Below are 22699 nucleotides of genomic sequence, written 5' to 3'. Positions count from 1 at the left end.
TTCACAGGACCCATACTAATAAGACAGTGTGATGTGTACTAATAGGACTTCTGTTTATGCTCTTTTATTAAAGAGTACTGAATCCACTCCCGTAGGTCTCTGTTTAGACCAGATGGTTAGTTATTACTGCATACATCTGAAAGAATTTGCCATCATCTATGGTCAGTATATTCAATTGATCTGTCAAGGATATTTCCTTTTTCTTTGTTGTTTTGTTTGTTTGTTTAATATTTGTGTATTTGAGTTTTATTTTTACCAGCCACAGAGCAATCAAAAGCAACCTACTTTAGCTCATAACCTGATGATATCTGGAGTTGAGGTCCCTTTCCTCATTTCTAACATATATTGTGTGAGGGAGTTAAATTTTTATCCAGATGTCTTTTTTCTACTAAGCTTTCCCTCTGCTGTCAAAACCAGTTCATATCCCTTTTGCTGTAAGACTATGGTTGACAGTTCTCTGCCATTTTCTATTTTGTACATCATTATTCAAATGTCTTTTTCAATGATTTTTTTCTGTGTACACTGTAGACAATTCTTAGGTGTATCAGCTCCTCTGTACCAATTTATTTTACATTACATTAATTGACAGATGTTGTTGGCGAGATTGACATGCATAAGCACGTACCCTTAGCTTTCAGAATCACTACATACATTACAAATATTACTGTGGGAAAGAAATAGAAAAAATTAACATTCTCTTAGAAACCTAGAAGACTTGCATGTAGGAAGATATATACAAGGACATGTCAAAGCTCATGCTTTTGTGTCCTTTAGTAAAGCAATAAATTCAACGTACAGAGATTCATTAAATGTGTTTGAAAGGTCTTGTTCCCATGGCTACCCCGAGACATACTAATGCTGCCAGCAGAAGCCATCCCCTAACGATAAGGGCTATGAAGAATAGATTATCATGCATCATGAAAAGCAATGCCTCTTAATAAATAAGCTATGAAGTTTTATCATTTACTATTTCCTCAGTTCACAGTAAAACAGAGTAATGCATGGTGAATTACAGGCATCTTTATTTAAATTTTCAACACATCTTTAAAGGAACTTTCAGGGTTGATGTATCTCTCTCAATTCCTGCCTTTTTTATGGGGCAACCCTTAACTTTGTAATTTCTAACTTAACTTCCCAGTCTCAGCCTTCTGTCTCTTGCTCTGGTGGTCACAGTACACTCAGGTCTTTCATCCAGGAATATTCAGAGATCTGCCCTCAGCTCTCAATTTCCGCCTGGTATTTAATAAGTTCAGAGAATACAGATCCCATTTATGCCTGATACAGACACAGTGAGTAACAAAGCCACACGTAAAAGCAGGCTCCTGAAGAAGTCCATCACTCTTTACCAAACTAGAATTGCTGAGGAGCTACTTAGTTGTAATTTGTACTACCCCATCAAGCATCAAGTTGCCCTAAAGCTGCACTGCCCAGTCCTCAGACCCTAACCAGAGGGATTTGTTTTTTTAAAGAAAAAGAAGTGTACTCTGGTGTGTCGCTTACAGGCTGAACCCCCTGTCTGCTGTTAGCTCAAAAGATCTGGCAATCAAAGTAGAGCACAATCATGTCATGACAACTTGTGATTTCCAGTAGCTAAAACAATCATTCAGAACCACAGGCAGCTATAAATCCATAATGTGAACTGGCAAAATGCAGGCCAGCCCAAGATAAAGAAAATGCAAAACAGTCTGAAGAATGTATTTGCAGCTTTTCAGTGCTACAAGTAAGCATTTTGATCCACGTTTCTATATCTTATATGAATTCAAGATTGTGAAAGATCAGGTAATAGTTCCAGGTGGCCATGTAGATTCCCAAAAAACTCACTCCAGGTACGTTTCTGGTATTGGATCTATGTCCAGTTTTTTCCAGTGTGCTTAGGGAGGAGTTGTTCATCAGGTCTGTTCTCAGGCTAGAGCTAGGCTTCTACAGAGCCCTCTGTTGAAGTGCAACTAAGAGCCATTGCTAGAACCTTTTCCTAGAACCACATCTATAGGTGTTCAATTGCCATTTCTAGAGCACTCATCTGGAGATGAATCTTGCCAACTATGAAGCCCTTTAGAACCCTTTCCCTGGTCTAAAGCCAGATCTTGAGGTCTTTTCTAGAGCTGGACTCAGCTTTGATTGTCCAGTCAATTTCTTGGAGCTCCAGCTACAAGTTCTGGAACATTTTCAATAGCCCATCCTGACGCTGTTTTTACAAAGGTCATTTTGAGGGTTTTACCTAAAAATTCCTTTAGAGAGGTGGATCTACAGCCCCTGCCTGGAGTGCATCACTAGAGCTAGAGCTACTAGAATTTACACATGCACTTGCTGGAACCAGAACCATTTCTAGTCTTTTCTAAAGCTGGCTCTGTAACCATTTCTGCAATAGATCTAGAAGCTGAGCTGGATGTGGTAAAATTTCTGAAGCCTGAACTGGAATCTTTTCCCAGACTGCCTTTTTCTGCATAGCCTCTGCAAACCAACATAGCTTTTCAATTGAGAATTCACTTTAAGAATGATGTGAATAATCAGACTAGTGACTAATACAGAGTATGAGAAAGGGAGAATTTTGAAAAAGACAAGCTAACAAAAAAGCAGTTGTACAACCTTCAGCCTATGAATTCTCTCTGTTCTTGTTATTCAAGAGAGTATTTAGAAGATAAAAAAAAACTCTATAGACAGCTTCCTTCCAAAAATTTAAATATTTACCCATAATATTTCTCTTAATTTACATATCTACTATTAAAAATACGCACTGAGTTTTTATGAGTATCATCTTCAGTGGGTAAAAGCAACAAGGGTAACCAGAAAATACTCACCTTCAGAAAGGGCTACGTGTAAAATAAAATTGCTCCCAAACCATCATTCTCCTCCATTTCTACAGTATCTACGTGAAACATGCGGTACACAAGAGGCAGTACAGAAACACAAAGGGGCAGATGGCCACAGAGTAACACAGGGATGCAAAGAGAATTAATGAATGCTTCAAAACCGCAAACAGATCAGAGCAGAAGATTTAAATGTATTGAGCACAGCTGTATATTACAGGAACTAACACTTCCATACAGAAAAACTGTATTAGGCATTGAGATTCCACTTACAATATCTGTATGCAAAGCCATGCTTTTCAAGTCAGTTGCCATAACTTTTTGCATTCTTTGATTGGTTAAGTAAAATTTAACTTTGTAGTTTTATCATAGAAGAAGTTTCGTGCTATGGTTTGAAGAACACAAAACATAAAAGCTAACTTAAATAACATAAAGAATGCAAGTGTTACACATTCAATGTTACACATTCAATGCCTGATTCAGAATTATATATATATATATATATATACAGCTTTCCACTAATTAATACAAATACATCCACAAAATGTTCAGCATACCCATAAAATTTAGACAAGTAGGTGTAAATACATAATATATGGAAAATATTTATATGTTAAATATAAATGCATTCAGTGACCAAATAAAATCCATGTAACTGTTCCACACTGGCCCTCATCAGTTTCAAACACGTTCTCCAGGACAATTTCTTCTCTTTTGTACCAATTATTACTTTGATATAATAGGTGTCTTTTATATCTTTCAGGGATACTCACTTCCCCCTTTCTCTTTCCCCACTCAATGTCAATTTTGGTGGTATTTATACATCACAGATCTCAATTTACTTGTATCATTTCCTTCAGCATGGAAATCACGAACAGCAGACAATCCATCAAGCACTCTGAATGCTCAACTGACACTGCAATTAGTGACACCATGGCAGAAAACAAGTTCAAGAATGAAAGAAATTATAAATCTGAGTACACATGCCATTTGCTGCTTCTGTTTGAGTTCACCCAAGTAAAGGCAAGTAGGTAAGGGCTCTAAGAGCCCATTAGAACCCTATGGATCAAGGAACACCTATAAACCAGGGGAAATTTATTTTCTGAAGAATGGAACCTTACTAAGGGACACCTTTTCCCCTATTTTATTATAACAGTGGCTCTAGAACAACTTCATAATTCCAACAGACTTTCCTCACCAAAACCGTATCTTTGCAATGGAAGAAAATCTGCTGAAAGAGTACCAAACTGATGCCTTAAAGTTTATGTTAAAGGTATCTGAGTCGTTAAATGGAATTGCAGAGGGGTGCAATCAAAAATGCAGTAATTTATCTGACTTACTCAATTTTTAATACCTTTGAAAAACTGCCTTATTAAAATACAGAAACTATGCAGTGAAAAAAGTAGCTGTCTATCAAAATGGTGCAAACCTTATAAAATATTTTAAACATACTAAATCAAATAAAGAGCTTAGCTGTAAGGACCTCTCATTTTCCATGGATTCAGTGGAAGAAGTGAACATGTGCATCAGCACATAAATCTGGCATTACTTTCTCCACAACTTGCTTTTAAAAAATTAAAAAATCTGAGACCAGTAGCAATTAATTTGAGTCATGCAAGGGAAAAGGAAAATACTAATTAACTGCTCTGACAGTACACTTTTGCGTGACAGGAAGAAAACTAACTGCTCCTTTTGACCTTCTTATGGGCCAGTGAAAGGAAATGTGAAAACCTAATCCACTAATGGCTTTAGTGGGAAGTCAGACAGCAATGTTAGGTAACACCACCAACAGGAGAAATAAATCATACAGCAACTACCCTCATTTTTTTGTCCTTTTCTTTCTTGCTTGTTTAGTGAGGCTGTGATGCAATAGCTAAACCATTCATTTTGCAACATTTGACATGTTTGTCCCTGAATAAAACAAAGCCTATATGGTTGCATAAATCATCCTTTATAAATCACAGTGGGCCATGGAAAGAAGAGATAAATCAGAAAATAAACTGGTATGCTTTATGTCTACCCTTTTGCTTTTAAACTCCCACTTTATGAGTTGATTCTGAAAGTAAGGTAAAACCATGCCTTCCCTAGTTTCTTGTGTGCAAGTAGTCTATCACAGACAATCAATCCGATTTTAAAAACCACATTGTAGAAACACTGACTAGATAAAAATGCTCTTGAAACAAAGTCATCTTATCAGCAATTGGAAATGTTGTTTCTGATTGCCTGACTTCCGGGAATATAATATGGCATTACATAATTCCTTTCAAGTCTGACGTATGACATGGCAAAGCAGTGAATATGATTGTGCATATAGTCAGGAGTCTGATGACACCTCACTTCCAAGGCTGCATTCAATGCAAGACCAATTTTTCTACTGGCTAACACAGCTGTCACAGCTGGCCTGATGTTGCCAGAATGATACTTTTTGTTTGTTTGTAATTCATAGCTAATCCACACAATTATAATCGGGGTTGGCAGTTGGGCTTGATTATCTTATAGGTCTTTGTCAAACTTCACGGGTTGAAGATTCCAATAATGCACACGGTTTTCAAATGCTAGCAGGATTTTTAAAAAAACATTTACCTAATTTGGAGTTTCCCAAGCTCAACTGTGTTGCAAGACAGGAAATGGCAGAAGAAATAAAGATGTAACTTCAGAAAGGGGGCTTTGTCGGAAAGAAACCTTGCAAACTGTTGACATATAGTTTTATAACCTATTATGCAGCTACAACAGATTCCACTTCAGCTCTTAGTCAGAGTCTGTAGTACACAGAACAATGAGGTGCTATAATGTCTCTCACTGACAAACATAATAAATTGATATTTGATTATTGATAAATATATTAGCTTGCTGGTGCAAGTTATTACAGTAGTACACAACAATACAACAAGCACTAAATATTTTGTGTAAGCCAGTCATACTCTAAGACAAATCTTGAAGCACCCCATTAAAAAAATTTTGCTACATAACTAGTAAATGCAAAGAGAACTCCAATCTATTTACAGCTTTTTTTTTCTTTTTTTTTTTTTTTTAAAGCAACTTTCAGAAAGAAACACCACTATATCTATAGAGGAAAATATTTGTACAAGCACTACCCATACCCGTGCTGAAATATTACTGAATGTGGAGATCAGCACCTCACTTAATGAGTATTTTTGGCAAGCATGGTGAACGTGATGTCAGACAGATACAAGCATTAGGATCACACAGTTCAGTCCAAAGAGCAAACACTGGTAGAATGACATAAGAATCTCAAGTACATGCAAAAGAAGCCATTGCTGAGAAGCTTGAGTAAATGCAGAGGCCATCTTACAAGTAGCAGTAGCATACACAATGTTAACTCAACTGCTTACCCACTAAGTACACCAAGAACCAGGTTAAGTACGAAAAATGAGCCAAGGATGATAAGACTAACAAAATAGATCCATGGCCATTCACATCCTATTGCATCATTTACCTGTAAAACGTAAGGAAATAAGTTATGATTCAGTCATTCATTAAACAGCAGAGTCCTTTTTGCAGCTGCCAGATCACGTAGGTGTCAACATTGAAAGTTTTGTATTTATACAGTTCTTAAAACCAATTAATTTTTCTTTAATGTTATTACTCACCCAAATTACAGCACAGATGTGATGCCTTAGAAGATGAATTAAAATATTTAATTAAGCGCAGGAAAATGTTCAGTTCTTTTTATACTTCTGCCATAAATATGGACACGAAGATATATATACAAGAATGTCTAACTGATTTTAGTGTTTCTTATCTTTTATGAAGGCTACATAAAACTGCTTCTGTTCTAATTAGAAAAAAAAAGAAATACTTATTAAAAAAAAAAATCATGGCAACTCAAGTCTCACCTGTATGAAAACAACCTGTGTGTTCATGGCAACTGAATTCAGGACTCTGCCTTCATGATGAAAAAGGTGTATGCTTACCCGCTCAATACACCAAGAACAAGATTTAGTACGAAAAATGACCCAAAGATGACGAGACTGACAAAATACACCCATGGCAATTCAAATCCCATAGCATCATTCATCTGCAAGAAATAAGATGATCTTATAGAGTAGATCTCTATAGTAACAGGAACTAAGAGGCAGAGAAACAGAATTGAATCATTCAGGTGAGATAGCATTCTCTTCATTCTTTCAGTACTTTGAGAAGGGGAACAGCACAAGAAAGAAGGCACTGGCCATGTTTAATTAGCATTCCTAATATGAACTTGAAAAGAAAGTACTGAGAGAACCTAGTTTTCAGACTAAAAACACTATCAAACATACAAACTGAGTATTGCAACAGTTCTATTCTCTAACACCAAGAAAAGTACACCTTGGATTCCAAGTTAATTTATGCTTACTAGGACTGTTAGTTCACATATATCTTAGTAACATGAATGATCCTTTGAGAAAAGAAGTACTGAAATGTATTTCCACAGGACAAGTAATACATTTTTTTTCTGCAAAATGACATTTCAATTTTTTTTTTTTTTTTCCTGAAAAGCTACATCTGGATGCATTCAGATTTTTAAAAACATGAACAGAACTTTACACAAACGAAGAACTGAAATAAAATTTTATAAACATAACAAAAATGAGGAAATATCCCAGAAACACTTCAGAACCAAAATTACACCAAGATCAATGTTAAATGAAGTTTAAAAAGTGTTGTGGTTGCTGGGTTTTTTTGTTTTGTTGTGGTTTGTTGTTTTTTTTTAAGTAAGGTTGAATTTCCTGAACTTTAGATGCACTATTTATTGATTACACAAGTTTTTCTATAAAGACCTTCTCCAGTGCCTAATTTTAGTGAGCTCATTGCATCTGTGAGGTAGACTCAAAAAACTTATCCATGGATCCATGGACATCTTAGAACACTTGTTCAAAAAAAAAAAAAAAAAATCACATGTAAAACACAGGAAAATTGAATGTTTCCTGTAATTTTCAGATGCAAAAAGACATTTCAGTACGTTACAAACATAAATTCTGATTTATACCTTTTTGGAAATATTTCTCACATCTTATTTTTGCGTTAGATTCTTCTTTTTAGCCGTGAGATTCAGCAGACTATAAGAACTCTGTGAGTACTTAAGACCAGATATGGTATCATAGAACAATTTACAAGGAAACCCTCTTCTTTTCACATGAATGCTGTCCTCAGTCTGTTTGTTGCATCTGAAATTTGTGATCAGGCTTTGAGCTCTATAAAAGCTCAGCTTTAAACCCTGTCATTAACATCCTTGCTGAAATTGGCACAGTTCCATATTACACAAAACCTTTTCAAATGGTATTTCTAATTTCATTCTTTCTATCTTTTAAAAATCAGCTTCAGTTTCTGCAAGGTGATGCAACGTACAGCTAAATGTAAGCACACACATTAAGTCTTTGCAGATTAAGGTCCGTAGGCACTTTTCTTCAATGGTGATCTGTCACAATGACACATTACACTAACTAAATTGAGACTTCCAAAGTAACCAAAAGAAGATTCTTTTACTTAACTCCTTCATTTGTCCTCTAAAATAACTTCTGTGTAACATCTGCAGTTAAACTGTTCTAGAAATCAAGCTGAAATCCTGAAAAGCAACCTAGAATTACTTACTCGATAGCAAAATACTACTAATAATAATCATTTTAAAATTGTGAAGTACATATTTCATTTGGATACTTTCCTTTTAATTTCAATAAAATTAAGTTTTGGAGAAATTAAAATGGAGAAAGATTATAGCCAATCAGAAAGGCTGGAGCCATTGACTTCAATTCTAAAAGATCCCAGGTTTGCATGGTCCAATTCTGCAACATATTCACATGGAAAACAAGGTCTCTCATAATGCTGCCGTTATACTGACCTCCTTAAACTCAATCTCCTATGCAATACTTTTAGCAATACTTAATACATTAGGGATTTATGCTGAGGAGACTAACAGTTTCTTTTCATCTCCAAAGTTTTCAGAACTCTTAACAACAAAGAGAGCTCAGATCAGTAAAACGACTTATTGCCAATATTGGATTTCTGCTTTGTTCCACTGTGTGCTGCCTTTTGCACCTTCTTTCAATTGTAGGCATCTGACCTTTACTCAGGGATTTTTTTTTAAATGCATACCTTGTAGTTATTCTAATTTCAGAACTGACTTTACTTCACAGAAGTGATTCACAACACACAGATCAGGCAAAGTGTTTTTCTAATAATAGCTTGTAAGAATCAACGTTTTGATTAAATTTCACATGCATATGAATACATTTTGCATCCAATATAACTATACCACTAGTAAACAGCGTTTTGCAAGTCCCAGAGCTCAGAGTAAGGGCTGAAATTCATCTGGAGTTGATGCCAACAATTTCCTGCTATAAATTGTTTTGAAAATCTTGAAAGATGAATAAGTGCAGTTTCAGTTTGAGAAAAACAAAAGATCCAAGGAGAACAAAAGAGCTCTGGGAATCACTGGAACCCAACCTGATACACTCTTCCTCCTCAGAAAGAGGATGTATCCAAGAAGCAAGGCATTATGCTAGTTTGGTAAGCCAGGAGCAAAGATGAATTTCCAAGCTCTGTTATAAAGGTACACACAACTGTGATTTGCTTCTCCTTAAATCACTTTAATGTGTGTAATATATGGAAAAAAAAAAGCCCATCTTATTTATGCAGTTTGATGTATAAGCCCAATATTTTAGGATAATCTATCTAGGACTAATGCCCTGTGATGTGACAGCTTGGAAACTGCAGCTAACCAGCATCAGAAGAAACGTTTTGGTTTGGGCAGATGATGAACTAATTTAAAGCATTCCTAACTCAAGAACCCTTAATCCACTAGAATACCTGGCACTAACTCTTAAAATCAACTACCTGAAACTGCATCTATTCAATAATTTCACCACTTAATTCTAGAGACAAATGAAGTCTATTCAGGTAATGCATCATAATTTGTATACATGAAGTAATATTTCTGATTGGATTAATACCAGAGATGAAAGCACGTAAATAAGTCCTGTCTATCTAGAAAACTTGCTCATTTCATGCACGTCTTGTGGCATTTTTCATATCTTCCATTTAAAGAAACATTAGAAGAGTCAATTTGTCTTGACTAATGATGGAGACAGAGCCTGGTTAACGCACAAAAATCCTCACAGACAAGGTTTTTCCAATTGAAAGGATTAATACTGATTTCTCACTCAAAAACTAGAAATAAGGAGTTACAGAGACACAAATTCCAGACTACTGGAAGTTGCAACTAAGAAACATAAGCAGTAAAAGCACCTCAAATAATGGTAAAATGACATCAGGAAATCCTGAAGCTATAAGGTCTCAAATCGTCAGCAAAAATCTTGTGGGACGCTCAGCCTCTGGTGTCTCAGAGGCATGACACAACAGAGAACGTGCCATATCTCATGGCTGCCAGTGGACTTGCCCCATCTCTTTTTGATTTCAGCATCCATAACACCTATTGCAAAGTCATTTGCCAAGTGACACTCTTCTTGCCCTTCTTTCTGCCTTTTTCCAACACTAGACTTAATGTTTTGATTTCAGTTCTAGTTTGTCCATCATGTCATCCAGAGGACAGAGAAGATAATAAATGTTAAGAAGGACAGAGTGTTTTTCACTTAATTTGGTTTCACTGTAATGGAAAATGCACTATTATTCCATTAGGTAAGTCTTTAAAAATACTCATTCTACAGAACACCACTGTTGGTATTTTCATCCTTTCATACAGACACTAGAACTAAAATCTGAAGCTGTTCCAATCCTTTTCATAAGTGACATAGGAGCAGCCTGAAGCCCCCATAATAGGATCCAGCTGTGGGCACTATCAGATCTGGAGACAAATTATTCTGTGCAAGTCCAATTGGTAGAGTCAAAATGTTCTTTGTATATTTGACTCTATATCAACATGCATATGCCTGAAAACTCTTTAACCATTATCTTTAGTTGATGGGACAAAACTTGGTACAGACTGAAACTGCCTCATCTGGCATTTGGAGTGAATTGCTTTGTTAGCTGTGCTGTATTTGGAGTCAGCTATCATACCCTGCAGTGTAGCTGTTCAGGGATATCTCTGAAGTGAAATAGAGAGAGCAGGCCAAGTTTATAGCACAGACATAACCATCAGTGTTACACAGCAGTAGATAGCACATCCCAATCCAAAACATTAATTAGAAATCATTAAAATGTCTCACTTATCCTATCTGTGGTAACTGTAAAATCCCCATCTGCAACTGCATGCAGATCAAAGCCTTACTTTCCTGAAAAGCTGCCACTGGCTTATGTAAATCATTGCAAGTTCTTTGTATGTATTGATTAATCTAGCCCTAATTGGGGATCATGATAAAGCAGTGCAGTAACACCTCTAATTCTGCATTTGTCCTATTAGATACATACTCCACTGTTGCCTGAACCTATTTTGAATTATTTTTCACACAATGTTTCTAAATCATTTGGTCTCTTCACTTCCTTAGTTTTCAATCTTACCTTCCTCCTTTCATAACATTCTAATGGAGACATAATCTGTGGGTTTACTTATAGCGACCTAGAACCCATTGAAACATCTTAAAAATTTAGACTGACAAACTTAGACTCTTGAAGGGTGTAAAATTCTCTCAGGAATCAGTGTTCTGTTAAATGGGACTAGTCCTGCTCTCTTTGAAGCATATGCTGCAGGTTCACCTACCTCAGATCACAGACTATTTATTCTACTCACGTTCAAGTACAGTAGACAGCTTTTCAAAGCCTGCTCACTTCAAAGTTTGTGTTCTGAGATATTCCTGGCTGAAGTGGAGTTAACTTCAAGCTGACTTAAAACAGGCTGTGCTTGAAGCATAGCAGCCTCCAGACTGGTTTCTGAAAGCATGCAATTTTATCTTCCATCTTCTCTGGGTTCTGCCGTTAAGGCACAGCTCTCCCTGACATTCTCCTGGTTGGACAGACTCAGACACATGCTGAGAAGCTGCGGTGAATGTGAACTCAGAGATGACGCTCTGTTAAGCATCGCAGCTCAAGAACTGGAAGATCAGAATTCTGTAGCCTGGGCATTAAGGGAGACTAAAAAGAAGTGTATCTTCTGGAGAGATAAGAATTTGTTACAGTACCCACAGAGCTTCATAATTACTTCATTGCCTCTAAATTTGGCCCCCAACTTCTGTATGTAAACCACAGTTATTAACAGTACACATATAGGTAACCCTTCCAAATTAAACTTCAACTTGTAAGACACAGCTTCATTTGTATTAATTTGCTTCCATCTATCTGAATAGAAGGTTCTAATTTCTGTCACTTCTATCCTTTGTTAGCTAATAAATTTTATGTTAGGCAGTCACATCATCAAAAAAGAAAAAAGCATTTTTTTCCAAGGGAAACCTAGACGTCACATTTGAACAGTTTGCTAAGGAATCACTACTTCTTCAGGCAGCTATCTTGTGTTGAATCACTCTGGCAGCAGCCTGCACTGGTGGCAGAGCAGGTGCACATCACCATAACTAAGTGGTGAGCAGTGCCTCTCCCCATTCTAGTAAGCCAGAGAAGGTTTTCTACAGGATGGTTGGAAGCAAAACTCCACCAGCTTTAACAGAATTCATGTTCAAGGTGTAACAAATCAGAAGTGTTTGATTCGTTCATCGGTTCCTAGAGTAATCTAGGATTAATACAATTAATTAGAGCTTCTATGTATTTATTCACATTGCCTAGAAAAACTCCACATAAGAAATTTCCATAACTTATTTATTAGTATTTATTATATTATTTTCTAAAACTTAAATTTATTGATTTGGTTTGCTTAATCTAAGGACTCAAAAGACTTTTTCATTATTGAAATAAAAGAATCACGAGATGAAGACTCTACTTGTTTTTCAGTATTTAGCTACAATGTATTAAAAAGCACAGAATAACAACTCCAACTACTTTTGGAAGTAGTAGTTATTGTCATATCTGCCATGATAGCTATGTATATTCCACACAATACGATACTGTAAATGCATGTATTGCTGACTTTGTAAAAATAATAGCATGAATCATTTGGATTGATGGTGTATAATTGTTACTTTATCACACATATAGAGGATGTACAAATGAAAACTCAATACTCAAGGAACACCTGAATTAGGTACCTACTCAGCTGTAATCCTGGGACAGCCAGGAAAGTAAAATGTGTTTTAAACGGTCGTTTTCTTTTTATGGCAAGTGTTACTGATGAACTTCAGCTAGAAGCTTCAGCTAGAGGAGTCCTCAGCACTGCAAATACAGCCTACTTCTAAGCCAGTTTCCATCTATTTTATTTAAACTGGCTGGGGAGAAGTAATATGTTCTTTTGAGTATTTGCAATGTTGTGTGACAAGAAATTAGTTCCATGCTTTGACTGCAGTATAGGTCAGCAGTCAGCTAAGACCAAGATACTAGATATCTTGTCAAAGTAGATCAGGTTCAGCGCATGGAAACGATATTTCTCTGTGGGGTACTTTAAAATCATCCTCAGGTGGGCTGTGATAAGCTGCTCATTTAAAACATATCTGTGATCATCTCTTCCAATACTAATTCAAACTCGTTAATGTGCATGTTCCCTGGCTGGAAGCTCTGTTTGTAGGTCTGAATTTGATCATTTCATTTTCTCTCTTTCTGAAGTTTCTAATTTATTGATAATTTAAGTATCAACTCTTTGCAATCTAAAATTGGCTGATTCTGGGGAAAAAAAAGTAGTCCAAATCATTATCTAAATGCGGGGGGAGAGGGATGCGTTAAAATAGATTTCAGCTTGGAATTGAATTCAAATGACTAGCGCTCAATCTTTTTTTTTTTTTAAATCCTGCCTGTTATCCCTGGTTCTTAAGTACAATTTATGCAGTGTATTCATACTGCTAACCAAAATTCTTACTATTCTTTCTCCAGCTGGACATCATGTGTTAAATTTCTGGCTATGTAGTCATTAAACGCCGGGAGCACTGTGCAGCCAGCACATCAGTGTCTCTGGGGATGTACTGCCTTGTTTCACTGAAGAGTCTCCCTTAGATGACCTGTGAGTGGTGTTGAACAGTGCTAAGCTATCCTTAGTACATAAAAGACAAATAGAAGGGAGAAATACAGATTTTGTAAGATTTGCTTTGCATATTCAATCAGGATTTTTAACACTGTTTGCAGAACATTTGCAGCTGATGTACAGAAGAACAAAAAGTTATCAAGCATCCGTTCACTTCTTAGGCTAAGCTGACCGTTATTGTTTGGATGCAATAACGTGCCTTCCATTCCTGCTGCTGTAATGTGACAAAAAAAATTATATCAACCTATGTCTTCATTTTCTAATGTTATATTAGATCAGTCAAGTCAAAGTTCTTGAGTATCATTGCTTATTTGACCTGTTGGTCATATAAAAAGATTTTGCTAATTTATTTATTTAAAGATTCCTTCTCATCACTACGATGAGTTTTCATAATATTTTAAATGTGCTCTGCAACTTTTTTTATGGATTAATAATACATTTTGTGCACCAGCCAACAGCTTCTTCTGTGAGATAGGTCTATAAAATACTTGGTTGTTTCAGGAAAAATCTTTGACTGTGCACTAGTTGCTTTCAAGTACATCATATCCCCTTAAAATACTTCCTCATAGGCAATCCTCTGTGATTCTTCAGCTAGGAGCACAATTAGAAGAGATATGATGAGAAGACTTCCTGAGTTCCTGATCATCTGACTGACATTCTGAAAAATCAGTAGACTTTGTTTTATCACTGTAATTATTTTCTTTTGCATGGGCAAGTTTTGTAGTCAATTGTAGTCATTCTTTCAGATTCTCATCCAGTTGGAAAGCAAACATATCTTGGTTTTCCACATTTTAAGTTGCCCTGTACTACTGGAAAGCCAGTGAGAAAATCATAGCTCTTGTACTTCATCATAGAAATATCTGATCAGTTGGCAACCCTGCCCATGCAGGGGGTTGGAACTAGAATGATCTGATTTGAGGTTTCTTCCAACCGAAGACATTCTATGATTTCATGATTTAAATAAATATTTATACTTTTTTTCTCTACCTTAAAATACATTATTCATGGTTAATTAGTGCAGTGGTTGGATAGACACTTGCACACTCAACATGTGAAGAAGTGCAGTGCAACCTAAACAGAATGCATTACTGAAATGACTGGTTTTCTTCAAATGTTCTAATATACTTCAAGAAAGAGACTGGGGCAAATAAAGCTCAATTTCTGAAGAATGAAACAGGTTTCTAAATGCACACTTCTTTTTGTTACAAAAGCAAGTATTATTTGATGCTTCTTTCAAGCAGTAGTAAAGAGTACAATTTCAGAAGCTGACATGTTGGTAAAGGATGTATTAAAATATTCTGACATCCCTTTCTTTAAACCTTTAAGTTTTAGATATATTTTAGATTGCTTATACATTCAGTTAATGAACTGCATATTTTAAACGTGAAACCTTGTGAAAAGGTTCATCTTGTTAAAAGTATCAGTACTCACATTAAAGGCTTTAAAAGAAAATTAAAAACCACAAGACATCACATAGCATAATTCAGCAGTTTCAGCTCGAGTGATACCCAGGCCACTGCCAATAACGAGGACTGTACTGGGATCCAAAGCTAACAGTGTAAGTCTGCATCTGGACCTACTGAGCAAACAAACAGGGCTGTGGTCAGGAGTAAACACACTGCTGATATAAATGGAAGAGATGTACAGATGTGCAGCCACAAAGATATTAGACAATTTGGGAACACATATGCTGCATTGGCTGGTGTAAGTGACAAGGACAATATCCCTTAGCCTCTACAATTCAGTCCAGCATTTGGCATTAAAGAGTCGCATTTTCAGTGGATGAAATAAGTGATGTATGCTACTCAGTGGGTTACAAGGAAGCTACAGAAAACTAAGCACTAAGGAAAAGCACTAAAAATAAGAGACATATAGGAATCAGGTGCAAACTGGTGAGCAGCAGGACATCCAGGTGAGTCACCAGGACAGGAAGGGCGCCAAGCAGCTGCAGGATCAAGTCCACAATCTATAATAAATATGTATTAGAAAAAAAACTACTGATGCTTGGGGAATTTCTAGGGAGAGTTTGCTGTTGTTTACCAGGTGAAAACAAGCTGTGCTAGTGAGCGTTACTGGAAGCTGTAATTTTCAGCTGTCATTCTTGCTAGCAGAATGCCACATAACATGATGCAAAGTATTGCACATATTTCACCCACTCAGCTTACACCTGCTAGCAAGGTAATTCTACACAGCCAATTTTTCAGTTTGCACAGTGAACAAGTAGAAATCAGACTTTTTGTGCAGCTTCTAATCTTTGTGGGCTTGTTCTGTTTGTTTTCAAGCAGATTCATTCCATTCGGCTTTCATCTACAGATTTCTAAGCAAAAGTTAACTCACAAACCTAAACATCTGTAATTGTTTCCTTAGATTCTTTGGACATCTTTATCACAACCTAGTGTATGCCTTTTCTCAGTTTGTGATTACAACAAAATCTTTTTGAATGTTTAATTAGCAATAGCTAAATCTACTTCAGATTAATCATGGGCAAGCATAAAACACATAAAAAGTCATTTCTTCTGTCCTCAGCAAGTGATTTCTGCTTGACAATGGGCAATTCACTGGTATACAAAGGATCTAGAGCTACAATTAAATTATATGAAAATGTCACTTAAAACAAATTCCAAAGCTATATGAAAATCTGGTTTTGAACATACTTTACAAGGTCAACACATTTCTTTGTTCTCTTACTAACAACCCCAGTATCATTTTTAATAAAATTAAAACTGACATATGTGTATCTGTAAATAACTTTGGCTTTGGGAAGCCGTTTTAGAGAGACAAAATAACACACAGCTCTGCATGCAGTTCTGAAGTTTTTGAATTTTGAATTATCCTACGCATTGCATTTTGAAAACGTTTCACCGTAACGATTTTCATAGCACCCTCTTGTAATGGTTTTACTTTTGGGGGTGGAGATTTTTTAGAAATCATCTAATCAATTAGTTTCTTAATTCCAAAGGGAAAAAATGTTTAATATTAAGCCTTTCAGATGAAATTAATTCTATGAAAATCATAGTCTGCATATGTGCAAGTCCCTGAAAGCTTTATCACTGACTTTCACTGTAAAAATCTGTGACAGTTACAGTAATTGCCAGGTACTAAAATTTGAGCACACTTATGCCTTGAAAAGTGTTAAAAGTGCATTTTTTTTTCTGGACGATCCTGGCAAACCTTCTGTTTCAGGAGGATAAAAATACCCATCATCATCATCATACAAATCATGTAAAATATATACTAACCCTGCAGTAATGCATTCTCTGAGAAAATTAAGAAGAACTGGAGAGCAAAACTCAAAAAGGATAAACCTACACCCTGAGAAACAACAAACTGGCCCATGTTGAGCCCTGTATTACTGTCAGTTTCTTTACTACCAAAGGTTTGCATGTTTACAGCCAATTCTTAACCTCTGACATCTGACTTAATCTGATCTTAATTATTTTTAACAGTGACACTATATTAAAAATGTATTCATGTTGTCCTTTCTAGTATCACAGACAGCTGTTATATTACTTAGCAGCAGCATATTTCACCTTGATTTGTAACAATTGGCCACTTAAGGTGTCCATTCACTGAATAATGCTACGTCTTTTATTGCATCTTGTACTCCACAGAAGATTCAGTATTAGTAAATAATCCCACTTGGCCAAACTTAAAAGCTGTGATCAACACAACATAGAACACAACTCCACAAAGACATGCCCTAAGATAGCTCATCTATTTTCAGTGACTTTCTAATAGTGATCCTTACTAGCAATCAAATTTCTCCTTTCGTAAAAAAATCTCAGTATTCAAACTGTTAAGATGCCATAAGGTCCTAAGTGCTGCAAAGACTTACTGCTCAGTACCAAGTAGTATGGAATATCCTCAACGATTTTGAGCACCTACAGTAGGCAGGTTCTGTCATGGTCTTCCTGTGTGACCTTCTACAAGTCACTCATGCCAAATATTAGGTCCTTAAAACGTCACAGAACAAAACGTTCTTTGATTGGAATAGGGCAAGTCAGCGAAATTCCTACCTGAATATTTATGTAACCTTATTCACTTAAAAATCTGTGTTCTTTTTCTCCATTCTCATCTGCAAAATTAGGACAAAGAGAATCTTGTTTCCAGCCTGTGTCCAGCTGTTTGTCTGTGTTCCAAGATGGAGAAGGTTCGTTATTTAATGCTGGTGTAGCATTTAAAGGTGGGGCCTTACACAGCGCTACTTTTGAATGCCTCTTACAGCTTCTTTGGTGACAATGTCAGGCTTACAGCTGTTGTGACTTGGTTTTTGTTTGAATGTTTAACAAGTGGTTTTCAGTACCCAAGGCAAGCAAGGACAGCTGAGAGCTTGTTTTGGTCTAATTTATGTTAATATTGCAAAATATTTTGCAGAAATACTGTGGAAAGATTGCTCCTAATTTTTATGAGACATGTCTAAAAACGGTACGCTTGCATGAAAAAAAAAAGTTAGTCCAAAGGACATAAATGTGGTATTATTTTTATCCAAATGAAATAGACAAAACCAAAAACAAACAAATAAAACCCAAAGAATAAATTTGTTGCTAAAAAGCCTTCCTAGCCTAAGCAAGCCAAAAAGATTTTGTGACTGGAATAAGTTAAGCAGTTAACCTCCACTTCTATTAAAACTCACCAAGATTTCTTACTTATGGTATTGTAAAACAGTTTACTTCTCATTTGAATGCTGAAGTTGGTTTAAAAGTAAGCAATATTCAATGATTTCTGAAGTTACTTACCCAGTATAACACATCAGTCCATCCTTCCATGGTTATACACTGGAACACAGTCAACATTGCAAATGCAAAATTATCGAAGTTCGTTATGCCTCCGTTCGGTCCAACCCAACCACCCTTACATTCAGTGCCATTCATGACACACTGACGTCCATTCCCTGAGAATGCACAAGGTGCTGGATCTTCTTCAACTAGTATATCTGAAAATTGACCAAAAAAGTCTCTTTCATTTCTCAAACATTTGTGAGCTAATTCTTTTATATGAAGAAATATCAAACCTATCAGAACATAAAGCTAGATATCAGCCTGAGAAATGCTGAGAAAGGGAACTCATGAGCTCTAGAGATGCTTATCTCTCTGACACCTGGGCCCTTCAATCTGAAAATATTTTAATCAAAACTGAGCACATAAAAGAGCTCAAGTAATTGAGCAAAGGGTAGGGAAAAAAAAGCATGTTCACAGTCATAATAATGCAACATATCTTTCCAGAAACACCCCATACACAATGTTTTGGGTTTTTTTCCTCTTCACTTCATATTGATGTACAACCAAGGAAATAGGTCAAGACTAATTTTTTTGTGTAGTCTACTTCATCAGGTGAAGGAAACATACCTTTAGCCATCACATATTTCTCCCTCACGACAACATTTCACTCCTTCAAAACTATCCCATAAGAAACACCTTCATTGAATCACTTGCATAGATGGAGGAACACTGTTTTCTTTTATTAGTCATCTTAGAACTCTATTTTTTGTTATACTATTCAAAATAAATACTGACGGACAGACACAGCCCAATTGTAATCTCAAGAGAGTATAGCTTACCTGTTATGGGACATCTGGAGAAAATACTGATTCGTATCTTGCAGATAGCAACCCCTAATATTTTCAACACTAACACTGCAGTTAGACATTTCATACATTAAAAGCTGTACAGAACACATTCAAGTCTCTGTTTTTCATGTTGGTGGTGGTGGTGGTAGTACCAGTTTCCTTGATTGTTTTTAAACAGAATATACTTTTCCTAAAATTACAGTCCATCAAAACCATGGGTTAAAACAGTCTCAGTGCTTCGCCCCTGTTCTATTTCAAACTGAAATCCCACAGGCTTGAAATACAACAGAACCAATCCCTTATTTTAGTAACCAGTTTCATGACTTACCTGAATCAATAAGAAAACAAGATTTGTGCATTTTTCCAATAAAAAGTTCCAATCCTATAATAGCATAGATTATGATTACAAACAATACCAAAAGGGCAATATGGAGCAGGGGAACCATGGCTTTTATAATGGAGTTCAGGACAACTTGTAAACCTAAAAGAAAAGAAGATACAAGATATGAACTTGGTTTCTATGTTTATGCCATACCAAAACTTCTGTAATTGCACATTATTCAAAATTCATGATACACACAGGCAGAGAGTATCCACTGAAAAACATTTTTACTGCCCAGAATCATATCACATATTTTATATGAGATTATAGCTTTTTGTCAAAGCCTAATGATTTCCTCTGTTAATAAATGTTATGTCATGGAAGCCAATGCTTAAAACGTGTCACAAGAATTCACAGTTGGATTTGTTTTAGAAATGAAATGAAAGCCATGGTGAGTGGCTGCAGGTCATTTTATAGGACCTCTAAGAAGTCCTATGCTACAATAACAACTTCACAACAAGTCCACAGAAATTGCACTTACATATCTCTCTGGATTAAAAAATATATATATTTCTGCAACTGGCTATTTAGGAAAACTCATTTTCACCTTGAACAATCTTACTTTTTAGTTATTCATATTTCACATCACTTTCAGAACTAATTTCACTTTTCTTGTATTTTCTCCTTAAATATTAAGCCAAATTTTGTTCTTACTAAAATAAGTAAACCACAAACTAATGAAGTTGCCAAAGTAGCAATGAGAACAAAACATGGCTCATTTTTATTTCAAAATTCTTGTCTGGCATTTCTTAAGACTGCTTCTTTCTTCATTTAATCTCTTTTGCTAAATATATGCCGAACGCAACCATTTCTATGTAGGAGACTATGATATGATAAATACAATGAATGGAAAGAGTGGAGTTGTAAGCCATGAACTTCTTACTCAGCCCAAAAAGCTTCAGTAATTAGTAATGCATGAAAAGAAAATAGGAAGCATTGTTATAAAATTCAATTGCTTTCTTTAAATAATATTGCTCTACTTTTCAAGTCTCCTAATTTATCTGGTAGCTTTATTGACATAAACAGAAGGCATTCATGTGCATTGGAGGGGGCAGGAAATACGAAATGTGTAATGTGCTTTGGCACAGATTTACCAAAATATAAACTATTTTAAGATCACCTACATTTTCAGATGCGTAGGATTTAGAATTTTAAAAATCTGAATTTTAATTTTTGGTTTATTTGCATTTAAACACGCAATTCAATTTCATATAAAGCTTCTAAAAAGGAAGTGTATTTGCCCGTCTGCTTATTGAACTGTGTAAAAAGATCATACACTGGATGAATTCACAATCCTCTGCTCAAATTGAAATAGCATATCATTCATCTTGAATCTCACTTTATATAAACAACCAGATAACAAAAATCAACTTCATATTATCTCATTTATGCTAGTGTCTGGAACATGAAAGTCAAACAGTCAGATCAGTTACGATATTTATTTCAATAGAATTAAATAGAAAAGAGCTTACTGGGCACTCCTGATACAAGCCGGAGAGGTCGCAATACACGAAAGGCTCTTAGGGCTTTGACATCAAAGCCTCCAGGTTTGCCACCTGAGTGGCTGCCACCTTCTGTTTCTTTGGTTAATTGTTCCAATATTACACTAAATAATCTAGAAAATGAGATGAAGGGTAAGGTCATCACCATCCATTTGCCACGCAATCAAAGGTATTAGGAAATTACTTGAACTGCAGAGAACTCTGCAAAGCCATCCAGATTTCAAAGTGAGAGGAATATCGGCGTATTAAATCATGACAGGAAGAGTCATGAATTGCGAGTGCTAATCCCTTCTGAGAGTGACAATCACACAGTCTCCAATAAATTAGCATCCTACTTGTACACACCCCGTGGCTATTTTTAAATAAGTGAAGATAAATGAAGCTACTTTGCCATTTCTCCTTGTTCAAACGTTTCAACTGTGAAGTTTGGAGAAGTAGCCTTCTCTTTAAAATATGAAATAGATAATCACAAGAAACCATCTGTTTTAATTTTAGTGGGATATGTGAACTCCAAGTGACTTCAATATGCTAAATACAGTCAGCAAAAGCTGAATATATTAAAAAATAATTTGAGGCCAAAATTTAATAACACAGAAAAAGATTTGTTTCTTATTCATAATAACCTTGAGTATAAAAATATTCCCAGATGACTCATTTGTTATATTGTATTTTTTCACTGCAGAAATGAGCTAGTAATTCATTAGAAGAATTTGGAAGACAAGGTTTTATTTTTCCCTCCCACTTCCAGCAGAAATTCAAACTCATGCAAGTGTTTGAAATGCAAAGTAATCTTAGACCTATTTTGGTTTTAATCTGAATTTGAGACGCATTGTTTTCCACACAAAATTCAGGACCATGAAAACCATAATAATCCTTTGCACAGAGTCTGTAGTCCAATACTTGCAAAACTGCACTTCTCCTGAAAAGATTATCAAGCCAATATTCTTGCAATTCTGAAATATTTCACATTTGCAAAGGACTCCTGAAATGTGTAGGTTTTTGGCTTCATCAAAAGAAATTTTCACAACTCTGGTTCACAGTGCTGCAGGATAGTTGCTGTAAGTCATATAATGCTGAAAGTAGAATATTGAAGACTTTTTCCTTCCCCAGTCAGCAATCAACCTGTATCAGTTAATTCCCATCCCTGGTCTGCTTCACTGAAAGAAAGCCAGACACAAAGAGCATCACGTGGCTCTTAGAATGAACATCAATCCAGCAACCCACCCTCTGTAACACCCTGAGAAATCCAGTATTCTGAAATCTGAAATCCACACAGTATTTCAGATCCTGATTCACGTCATAATTTAAATGAAGAATAATTCTAAGAAAATGAGCCACCTCAATGATTTCAGCTAGACTACCTGTGCTCCAAAGACAACGTGGTTAAACAGACTTCTGAATAAAACCCCAATTTAAGAGAAGCTGCTTTCAAGC

The 22699-nt window shown here is 35.8% G+C and overlaps 1 protein-coding gene across 16 annotated transcripts in view; it reads right to left on the bottom strand.

Moving 5' to 3' along the window:
* CACNA1D (calcium voltage-gated channel subunit alpha1 D) overlaps positions 1–22699 on the bottom strand; it is a 166579-nt gene that overhangs the window by 80370 nt on the left and 63510 nt on the right. For 11 of the 16 annotated variants that reach the window (XM_048957946.1, XM_048957949.1, XM_048957955.1 and 8 more), the window contains exons 5-8: positions 21236–21378; positions 19710–19862; positions 18552–18748; positions 6161–6264 (exon numbers count right to left, since the gene is read on the bottom strand). In XM_048957946.1, the coding sequence (XP_048813903.1) occupies positions 6161–6264; positions 18552–18748; positions 19710–19862; positions 21236–21378 (597 nt within the window). Of the gene's footprint in view, positions 1–6160; positions 6265–6742; positions 6847–18551; positions 18749–19709; positions 19863–21235; positions 21379–22699 lie in introns of those variants that run through there. The other 5 variants (XM_048957947.1, XM_048957958.1, XM_048957962.1 and 2 more) reach the window with 3 other exon arrangements.

Source organism: Lagopus muta, chromosome 11 (genome assembly GCF_023343835.1).
Source record: "Lagopus muta isolate bLagMut1 chromosome 11, bLagMut1 primary, whole genome shotgun sequence".
NCBI lineage: Eukaryota > Metazoa > Chordata > Aves > Galliformes > Phasianidae > Lagopus > Lagopus muta.
The sequence above is the reverse complement of the archived record's forward strand: the minus strand, read 5'-3'. Positions and strand labels throughout refer to the sequence as shown.